Here is an 11135-nt window from a genome sequence, read left to right on the forward strand (position 1 = left end):
ACGTGTCTATCCTTCCACCAACACCACACAATTTTGATTAATATAGTTATATAATAAGTCATGAAATCAAGTATAGTGATTCTTCCCATTTTATTCTTTTCCAAAATTGTTTTAGCTTTTCTAGTTTCTTTGCCTTTCTATATACATTTTAGAATAGTTTTGTCAATATCTAGAAAAAAATCTTTCTGGGATTTTGATAAGATTTACATTCAATCTTTGTAACAGTCTGGGGAGAAATGACATCTTAACTATGTTAAGCCTTCCAGTACATGAGTACAGTATGTCTCTCCATTTATAAAGATTTTTAAAAATTTCATTCAATAGTGTATAGTTTCCAGCACATAAGTGCTATATATGTTTTGTTAAATTTATACTATTTCATTTTAAAAAGCAATTGTAAATGATGTATTTTTAGCATCAGTGCCCATGTATTTATCACTAGTATACGGAAATATAATTGATTTTGAGCATTTACCTTGCATCCTATGATCTCACTTTTTCTTTCTGGAAGTTTTGCATATTCCTTGATATTTTCTACATAGACAATCATGTCATCTGCAAATAGGGACAGATTTATTTCTTCCTTTCATATATATATGCCTTCTATTTCCTTTTCTTACTTTATTGCACTGTCTAGTGCTTCCATCTCTATGTTTATAAGAGTGGTGAGAGCAATCAGAAAGGATGAATACCCAACTTTTACATCAACATGGATGGGACTGGAGGAGATTATCCTAAGTGAAATAAATAGAGAAAGTCAATTATCATATGGTTTCACTTATTTGTGGAACATAAGGAATAGCATGGAGGACATTAGGAGAAGGAAGGGAAAAATGAAGGTGGGGAAATCAGAGGGAGAGATGAACCATGAGAGACTATGGACTCTGAGAAACAAACTGAGGGTTTTAGAGGGGAAAGGGGTTGGGGGATGGGTTAGCCCAGTAACAGGTATTAAGGAGGGCACGTACTGCATGATGCACTGGGTGTTATACGAAAACAACGAATCGTGGATCGCTACATCAAAAACTAATGATGTATGGTGACTAACATAACATAATTAAATTAAATTAAATTAAAATAAGAGTGGTGAGAGCAGACCTTGATTTGTTCTCAACCTTAGGGGGAAAGCATTCCATCTTTTGCCATTAAGTATAATGTTAGCCTTTGTCAGGTTGAAGAAGTTCCCTCTACTTGCATTTTTCTGAGAGTTTCTATCATGAATTGGTGTTAAATTTTGTCAAATACTTTTGTTGTTTTGACCAATATGACCATATACTTTCTCTTCTTTAGACCATGAACGTAGTAGAATACATTGATTAATTTTCAAATACTGAACCAAACTTGGATCCCTGGAATCAATCCCACTACATAATAATGTATGATTCTTTTTATTTATTGAATTCTATTTTTTAGTATTTTTTTAGTATTTTTGTGTCTATATTCATGACAGATACTGGCCTCAAGTTTTCCATTTGTGTACTGTCTTTGTCTTATTTTGGTATCAGTGTAACACTAGCATCATAAAATGAATTGAAGTGTTTCCTCCTCTTCTATTTGGTGGAAGACTGTGTAGAATTAGTGTTAGTTATTATTTTTAACTTCTGGTAGAATTCTTCAGTAAGACTCTTTGGTCCTGGAGATTTCAAATTATGAATTCAATTTCCTTGACAGTTACAGGGCAACTTTATTCATATAGGATGAGTCGTGATTTGTGTTTTTCAAAATACTGATCCATTTTCTTGTCAAATTTATGTATGTAGAGTTGTTCATCTCTTTATTATTCTTTTAAGGACTACTATCTGTGACATTATCCCATTTCATTTCTAATGAATAGATTATTCATTATATATGAATAGACAATAATAGATCATTTGTGGTGTCTTTTCTCTCCTCCCACTCCCCACTTTTGGCCAGTCTTCCTAGAGGTTTGTCAGTTTTGATGTTTTTAAATTACCAGCTATGTTACTCGTTTCATTGATTTTTCCCTACTGTTTTTCATTATATTGCTTCCTACTTTTATCTTTATTATTTTCTTCCTTCTGTTTGATTTTGCTCTTCTTTTTCTAAATCCTTGAGGTGACAGCTTATATTACTGATTTGAGACTTTTCCTCTATTTTAATGTATGCATTTAGTGTGATAAATCTTCTCAGTTCTTTAGCTATGTCCCACAAACTTTGTTACCTTGTATTCTTATTTCCATTCAGTTCACTGTATTTTTTTACTTCCCTTGAGACTTCCTCTTTGATGCATGGATTATTTGGAAGTGTGTCTTTTTGTTTTCAAGCGTTCAGAATCTCCTGTTCTTTATTATAGATTTCTAGCTTGATACTGTTGTCAAAGAACACATTATTTTAATTCACTTAAATGTATTGAGGTTGTTTATGACCCAGAATATGGTTTTGGTATGTGGTCTGTGGGCTTTTGAAAGTAATGCATGTTCTGCTATTGTTGGGTGTTCAAAAAATATTTATTAGATACTGTAGGCTGATGGGTACTGTTGAGTTTTCCTATACCCCTGTTGATTTTCTATCTAGTTATTCTACAAATTGAGAGGGGGGTGTTTATGTCCCCAACTATAATTGTGGATTTGTCTATTCGCCCCTTCAGTTTAATCAGTTTTTGCTTCATATATTTTGCAGCTGTTGTTTGGTGTATGTATATTTAGTATTACTATGTATTCTTGGTGGGTTGACTCTTTTATCATTACATAATGAACTTCTCTGTCTCTGGTTATTTTCTTTGCCTACTTTTTCTGATGCTAATACAGTCACTTCTACTTTTTGATGAATGTGTGCATATATATCTTTCTCTATACTTTTACATTTTACCTGGCTATATGGTTATATTTTGAGTTTCTTGTAGGCAGCATATAGTTAGGTCTGCCATCTCGGTCTCTTGATATATTTAATGTAATTATTAACATATTAGGGCTTAAGTCTGCTGGGGGTTGTTTCTCCTCTCTTTTTCATTTGTTTTCTTTTTTTTGCTTTCCTGTGGATTGCATGAACATTCTTTAAAATTCCATTTTAATTTACCTATAATACTTTTAAGAGTACCTATTTATATAGGTTTTTTAGTTATTGCTCTGAGTACTGCATTATATATATATTACTTATTACAGCCTATTACAGGTATCATCATTTCAGTGGTTGAAGTACAGAAACGTTACCTCCCTTTATGTCCCTTTGCCTTTCCTGTTTACAATTGCTTAAAATATTTTCTCAGTATACCTTTAGAACTACATCAGACAGTGTTATACCTTGTTTTAAGTGCCAAACATAATTTAGAAAACTCAAAGAGAAGGAAAGCTTACTTTATCCGAATTTTTGCTTACCACATTCTTTCTTCCTCCCTGGTGTTCCTAGGTTCTTTCTTTTATCATTTCTGTTCTGTTTAGAGGAATTCCTTCAGCCATTCTTTCAGGATAGGTCTGCTGGTGACTTTGTTTTCTTTAATCTGAGAATGTCTTGATTTCCCCTTCACATCTTTTCTCTGGGTATGGGATTCTGGGTGATAGTTCTTTTATCACTTTGAAAATATTATGACATTCCCTTTGGGCCTCCATGGTTTCTGTTGACAACCTGATGTCATTCTAATTGTTTTCCTTTGCTTTCAGATTTTGTTGTTTTCAGTTTTCAGAAGTTTAATTATGATGTCTCTTAATATGGATTTCTTTGGGTTTACCCTACTGGGAGTCTGATTATCTTCTTGAACCACTAGGTGTATGTCTCTTGCCAAATTTGGGGAGTTTTCAGGCTTTACTCCTTCAAATATTTTTTCAGTCCCACCCTTTTCTCCTCTCCTTCTGAGACTCTGATGACACTATTAGATCTTTTGTCATAGTCCCACAGGCCTCTCAGACTCTGTTCACATTTTTTTTTTCAGTCTATTTCCTTTATATTATTCAGATTGGGTATTTCTGTTGTTCTGTCTTCCAATTCACTGATTCTTTCCTCTGTCTCCTCCATTCTGCTGTTGAGCCCATTTGCTGAGCTTTTCATAAGTTATTGTATTTTTTAATCTAAAATTTCCATTAGGTTCTTCTTTATATCTTCTATTTCTAAGACCTATTTCTCTGCTGAGTCTATTTTTGTCATTTTTTCCAGCATGTTTGCAACTGCTTACTGATCCATTATCATGGCTCTTAAAAATTTTTGTCTAAGAATTCTAATACATATGTGATCTTGGTGTTAACATCTACTGATTGTCTTTTAAAATTCAGTTTGCAATGAATCATTGAATACTACATCAAAAACTAATGATGTGCTATATGTTGGCTAACAACATAATTTTAAAAATTAAAAAAAATAAAATGCTAATACAGTCAAAAAAATAAAATTCAGTTTGAGATCTTCAGGTTCTTTGGTATGATGAGTCATTTTCATGTAATCTTGGACTTTTTGTATGTTATGAAACTCTAGACCTTAAACCATCTGTTTTAGCTGATTTTTTTTTTTTTTACCCTGCTCCAACAGAGGAAGGGGAGGGGCACTGCCCCATTGTCCCCCATTCTTAACTCCACTCAGCCTCTACTGATACCTGAGGAGGACAGTTCCTTATTACTGCTGACGAGGGGTGAGAGTTCTGGTTCCTTACTTCTTTTCCACTGATACCACAGTGGGTGTAGGCTCATTACCACTAGGTGACAGTAAGTCTCAACCCTACTTTAGGCCTCCTCTGACACCACCCCAGTGGATAGTAGAATGGCATCTTGTTACTGCCAGATTGGGGCAGAAATCCAGGCTCTCTATGTGGTCTCCATTAAAACCAGATGGTGAGAGAGAGGCCTCATGACCAGACAGCACAGAAGCCCTGGCTTCCTATTTGGTATTCTTGAACCTAATTCTGGGGCACCTAATTTCAGCTGGGGCACCTAATTTGTTTTACAATAGTATAAATCTAAGTCCTCCATTCAGCCTGGGTGTGAGTGGTGCCACATTTTTTTGGTTGTGGTGTTTGGTTAGAGCAGAGCAGTTACTAAGTTTCCGGTCTTGCTAGACTGCCCTTTTCCTGGTCTTTGGTTAGAGCAGATTTCCTTAAGTTTTTTGTTTTGTTTGGTTTTGGTTTTGGTCTGCACTCATTCATGTTTCCAGGTTGCTGGCTTCTTCAGCATCAAGTCTGGGATATACAAGACAAAAAGAAAACCCAAGCAACTCACCACTATGTCATTCCTCATGTCTCATGTTTCCTTCTTCTCTCCACCTTTCAGAGTCCCTTATGTTTGCTTTACATATAAAGTCTGAGGTCTGCAGTTGTATTTAGTGAAAAAGAATAGGGGAACATATATATACTCCAGAACTTCTGTTTTATTATTATTATTTTTTAAGTAGGCTCCACACCCAGCATAGAGCTCAACATGGGGCTTGAACTCACGACCCTGAGATCAAGACCTAAGCTGAGATCAAGAGTCGAACGCTTAACTGACTGAGCAACTCAAGCGCTCCCAGAGGTTCTGTTTTAAATCCTTTTTAAGGGGCGCCTGGGTGGCTCAGTTGTTAGGCATCTGCCTTCGGCTCGGGTCATGATCCCAGGGTCCTGGGATCGAGCCCCGCATCGGGCTCCCTGCTCAGCGGGAAGCCTGCTTCTCCCTCTCCCACTCCCCCTGCTTGTGTTCCCTCTCTCACTGTGTCTCCCTCTGTCAAAGAAATAAATAAAATCTTTTTAAAAATTTAAAAAATAAATAAATCCTTTTTGATTGCTAATGACTGCACTTCAGAGCATAAATGCATCTCTAAGTATTACTTTAGCTCTATCCCACAAGTTTGATATTTGGTGTTTTACTGTTGACTGATTCTACATGCTTTATAGTTTTTCTTATGATTTCTTCTTTGTCCCATGAATTATACATAAGTGTGCCTTAAAATTTCCAAATGGATTCTTTTTTTCCTATGTTTTTATTATAGATTTCTAATTTTGTTGACTTGTATTTTGGCCAGAAAACTTAGTCTGTATGCCATTGATTCTTTGGTATATGGCAGGATTTGTTTTATTGCCTAGTATTTGGCCAGTTTCTATTGTATAAATGTTCCTTTTGTGTTTTAAGAAAATATATGTTATTTAATGATTGGCATAACCCTATGATTATTACTTATTAGGAAAGACTTTTTTCGTCTATCCAATGGCTAGACACATATAATGGGGCATGGATTATTTTTCTAGTCCATTCTTTTTGAGAGTCTTGGCTTGCGGTAATGGGGTTGATCTCAGTCTCAACTCCCATCTACAGCAGCCCAAGTTCTCTGTTTGTCTAAGACCATTAAAATCCAAGCCCCTAGGGTGCCTGGGTGGCTCAGTTGGTTAAGTGACTGCCTTCGGCTCAGGTCATGATCCTGGAGTCCCGGGATCGAGTCCCGCATCGGGCTCCCTGCTCGGCAGGGAGTCTGCTTCTCCCTCTGACCCTCCCCCCTCTCATGTGCTCTCATTCTCTCTCTCTCAAATAAATAAATAAAATCTTTAAAAAAAAAAAAAATCCAAGCCCCTAGATTTTGGAGTACTGCTCTTTCCCCTCACACCACACCCACCAATAGCAGCTGTTCAAGAGTTTCAGCTTTCAGTTTCTGCTTTGCTTCTGGAACAAAGGACTGGCCCCTTCTTTCTCATGGATTCAATGACACGTTTAAAAGTGTTCCAGTTCTGCTTTTCCCATCTAACATACCAGAGAGGAAGGCAATTAGGACACTGACACTCGTCTTATTTGGGGTCGGGAGTGACAGAGAAGCACAAAGCAAAGAAGAAAGAAGTAGAAAGGAGTGATCAGAGTGTGGATCAGATGGATGCCTCCATGGGTGACTGATTCCCAGCTAGGCCAGAGCTAGGAATCACTTTTCTGGAGCAGTTCTTCCTGGGAGTCACCAAGACTTGTTCCTACATGCAGCTTCCTAGGATCCTTCCCTGGCAATCATGAATTTAGTGGTCTAGGGTAGGACTCTGAAGACTATTTTCTCCCAGAGCCTCAGGTGACTCTTATGGAAAAAAAAAGTTTAGAATGCAATGCTCTAGGATACTGTATGATTCCCAGGACCCACTTCTCTGGGTCAGGGATCTTGGAATCTGTGGTTTTTTGGCAGGTGCCACAGGAGATGTGCCACTGAAATAATAACAAAACAAAAAATAAGAGTATAGGTTAAAATGAAAGCCTTAGACTAGTATATAGGTGTAAGAAGAAAGTATGTCAGAGATAATACAGTGTACTTAGAAACTGTAAAAGTGTGGATACAGAATTCATATATCCATTTTTTCATTCATTCATTGAACAAACACTTTTTGAGCCCTTTTATGTCCCAGATATTTCTAGGCACTAGAAATTCTGAAATAAATAAGATATAGACCAAATTTCAAAAAAAGTATATAGAAGTACTGTATACAGAATTACAGATAGGGTTGCCAAGTAAAATATAAGATGCCCAATTAAATTTGAATTTCAGATAACCAATGAATAGTTGTTTAGGATAAGTATGTCCCAATTTTTTTTTCTAAATCTGGCAACCCTAAATATAGGAATATTTAGGAAAAGCTCCAACCCAGCTTAGGAGATAAGGGCTACAAAGTTCAGTCAAATGTCAAAAGGGCTTTGATACAAACTGATTAAAATTAGCAGGCCATGGAGACTGCTGCCAAAAGCAGGAAGGACTCAAATTATACCACATTATTCCTAGGTGAAAAAGGTAAGGTGTGTTCATTTGTCCCCCAAACCACTACTAAATACCTCAATATCTCCTTCTAACATACTCAACATAATTAATACTTTTAGTACCACAAGGACTTACAGAACACAGGTTTGTGGGCAAGGTCATCTAAAGTAATTCCTCCTTCAGGACTGTATTCAAAACTGCTCATGAAGTTGTATTTTGCAGTTCCTTCTGGAGAAACCGTAACTTTTGCAGAGTCTCCCAGAACCGCTTGATTGAATTCTGCACGAATAAAAGTAACTGGAGTATCTCCTTTAAAACCTTTCTGTTGACAGAAAGATACCACTTTATGATTATACTCAAATAGAGAATTTTCCTACACATCTGGCAACTCATTTTGACTTGAACTACATAGCATTTTTCCATGTTTTCCTAACAAGCTATATCACAAATACAAAAGGGATAGGTAGAATGTCATTAAACAAATCTAGTCGTAGCTAACTGTAACATTCTATTTAAATGCCATTATGTTGGGAATTTTTAAAAATAACTTTTGTGTTTACATGATTATAAAAGTATATTGTGAAACATTTTAAAAAGTGAGAAAAGCACATAGGAAAACAAATTACCTGTAATCTCACTCTAACATGCAAGCACTATTAATATTTTAGAATATATATTCTAGTGCTTTCCTGTGAATATATATATGTGTGAATATATATATATACACACATACATTTATACATATATCTTTTATATATACTTTTTAAAACAAAGTAGAGATCATTCATTACATCCTGTTTTGGAATGAGCTATTTGACTTCATAATAGTGAATGAATATTTTGCCATTTCATTATTCTTGTAATTTTTAAGTTACCTCATATTGTAGTTTTATTATTTAAATTCACCAAATGAAATTAATCACAAGAGAAACTATGGAAGAATTCAGATTTTTTCAGAAGAAAAGGCCTGTTGTCTAGGAAAACAAAAATTACTTCTTGTTTCACCCATTAAATGTAGTATTCAAATTGCCAGGTATTTTACACACATAGTGATGTGACCTGCTGATTATATGGTCTACCAAAAAGGAAAAATGAGAAAGAAATGCCATTGCAATGTTAAGACCAGCCAGTCTGGTGTCATAGGAGGGTGCAAAAGCATTCCTCCCACTAGTGCTCCCAATACATCTTCATGCAACCTGCAGATAGATGTTTGACAGGGAAACCTGAACACAAAGGCAAATATACTTTCAAGAAGAATGAATAAACTAAGAACTCCTCTAATTTCCAAAAATAACTTTACCAAGTTATATCCATCTGTCACAGTGATCTGCACAGGTCTGCCTGTTGATAACACCTGCTCCATATCGGCACTTGGGCAAAGTCCCTCTGGTCTTCTTTGGTCTCTGTAAACATAATGAATCAACCTGTCCCCTCAAGTACCACAGCTGCAGAAGTACCCACATTACATAATAACCAATACTAGGGGAGAACCTAGGAAAATGCCATAGCTAGTCCAGCATTGTTTTTTGCCCTTTCCAACCTTTGCTGATAGACAGAGCCTTACAGAGCTGGTCACAAGGATTCCATCAGTTAGTGATAACATGATCTTTATGCATATAACTAAACCATCAAGCACAAATCATTCCAAGACGAAGAGGGTAGGAATGTCATCTCCCTTACTTACCCCATCTTTCATAGTATTCTTTGATAGACTTTATGTACAAAGCTCCCCTCAAAGTTTACTTAATCTCTTTTACAAAAATATACTTCGATAACAGGAAATAAACAGCCATATAGAATAATGGTTAGTCCACCAGCAAAAGTTCGGACATACGTCTTATTTAGTCAGAGATATCTTCTAATTATTTTACAACACTAAGGACACAATTTCAAAAATAAACTGGATACGTTTAAGAAAGATTTTCTACCTCAATTCAAATTGGAACTTAAGGCAATTCAAACGTTTACCGAGGACATACTATGTGTATCTAGGACTGGTGGTACAAAAAAAGAAGGCAATACTTTGCTGTCCCCAGGCTTTATAATTATTCTGCCTCTTCTCAGCTACTCCCTCACTTTCACTCATCTAAACATCTCAGATCATTTGTTCAACACCATGTCTCCAGGCTCATTCTGGGCCAAAGTGACTGACAATTTTCTTATAAAATTCACATTAGAAATTACCTTTTACATTACTCCCCTTCTTTTCTTTTCAATAGTACCACATGAATTAGGCCTTCACTAGCCTGACCCTGGACAAAAGTCTAATTTCTCTGAGCCTCAGTTTCACCTTCTGTAAAAAAGATAATATAAATTTTGGTGTTTCACATTTGTTGCGACTATCCACTAAAATAGTAAAACTGCTTCACCTATGAAGTAGGGCACAAATGGTATTATTAATGTGCACTGCTTTTTCTGAATGCTCAATTACTCCCTTCAAGACAAGTAATCTCTCACTCATATTTACAGCCCGAGTGCCCAGCACTATGCATTGTCTTAGCAGGATATTTATTGTATAATGAATGCAAGAAATCTAGCTGGTTACTTATGGTCAGGGCAGTCGGGGGGGGGGGGGGCTCCTGTTGCACCCAAGAGGCATGCATTTCTTTTTTTTTTTTTAAGATTTTATTTATTTATTCATGAGACAGAGAGAGAGAGGCAGAGGGAGAAGCAGGCTCCCTGCTGAGCAGAGAGCCCGATGCGGGACTCGATCCCAGGACCCTGGGATCATGACCTGAGCCGAAGGCAGACGCTTAACCATCTGAGCCACCCAGGCGCCCGAGGCATGCATTTCTTGTCATATTGTTCATATGAAAATGCAAGGGAGGGGCACCTGGCTGGCTCAGCTGGTGGAGCATAAGACTTTTTTCCGGGTTTCCGGGTTTTAAGTTCGAGACCCGCGTTGAGTGCAGAGATTACTTAAAAACAAAATATTTAAAAGAAAATGCAAGGGAACAGTTCCGTCAGACACAGGTTGGATGGGGGCGCCTGGGTGGCTCAGTCCTTAAGCGTCTGCCTTCCGCTCAGGTCATGGTCCTAGAGTCCTGGGATCGAGCCCCGCATCCGGCTCCCTGCTGGGCGGGAAGCCTGCTTCTCCCTCTCCCCCTGCTTGTGTTTCCTCTGTGTCTCTCTCTGTCAAATAAAATCTTAAAAAATAAAAATAAAAAACAGGTTGGATGATACGACGGACGGGGTGTCGTCTGGGGACAGCGGCACAGTGTGGACCTACTGCAGGGTATCTGGGGCAAAGCCGGAAGGGGGTCTAAGCCCGGCTTCAAGTGGGAAGCCTGGGGTTGGCAGGACCTTCGGCGCCTAGCGGGGTCGGTGGCCTTTAGGTCCGTACCAGAGTGCCCTGTGTGGTGCGGCCTTGAGTTTCTGCCCGGCTGTAGCTCAGAAGAGACCGAGGGTACGGGGTGGGGTCGCAGGGCCACGGTCGGGAGGCCCGGAGCAGAGGGTTTTCTGAGGAGTTTGGGTACACCTGCCTTACCTGAGGCTGCCGCAAA

The 11135-nt window shown here is 37.7% G+C and overlaps 1 protein-coding gene across 5 annotated transcripts in view; it reads right to left on the reverse strand.

Annotated features, from left to right (window-relative positions):
* The window catches only part of CFAP70 (cilia and flagella associated protein 70), a 122145-nt gene extending 111010 nt beyond the window's left edge, over positions 1 to 11135 (reverse strand). For 4 of the 5 annotated variants that reach the window (XM_035021391.1, XM_035021388.1, XM_035021395.1 and 1 more), the window contains exons 1-2: positions 8933 to 10187; positions 7768 to 7954 (exon numbers count right to left, since the gene is read on the reverse strand). In XM_035021391.1, coding sequence (XP_034877282.1) covers positions 7768 to 7954; positions 8933 to 8995 — 250 coding nt within the window. In that variant the 5' untranslated portion in view covers positions 8996 to 10187. Of the gene's footprint in view, positions 1 to 7767; positions 7955 to 8932; positions 10188 to 11119 lie in introns of those variants that run through there. The other variant, XM_035021384.1, reaches the window with a different exon arrangement.

Source organism: Mirounga leonina, unplaced genomic scaffold (assembly GCF_011800145.1).
Source record: "Mirounga leonina isolate KUSES-001 unplaced genomic scaffold, KU_Mleo_1.0 Mir_114, whole genome shotgun sequence".
In the NCBI taxonomy this organism is placed as follows: domain Eukaryota; kingdom Metazoa; phylum Chordata; class Mammalia; order Carnivora; family Phocidae; genus Mirounga; species Mirounga leonina.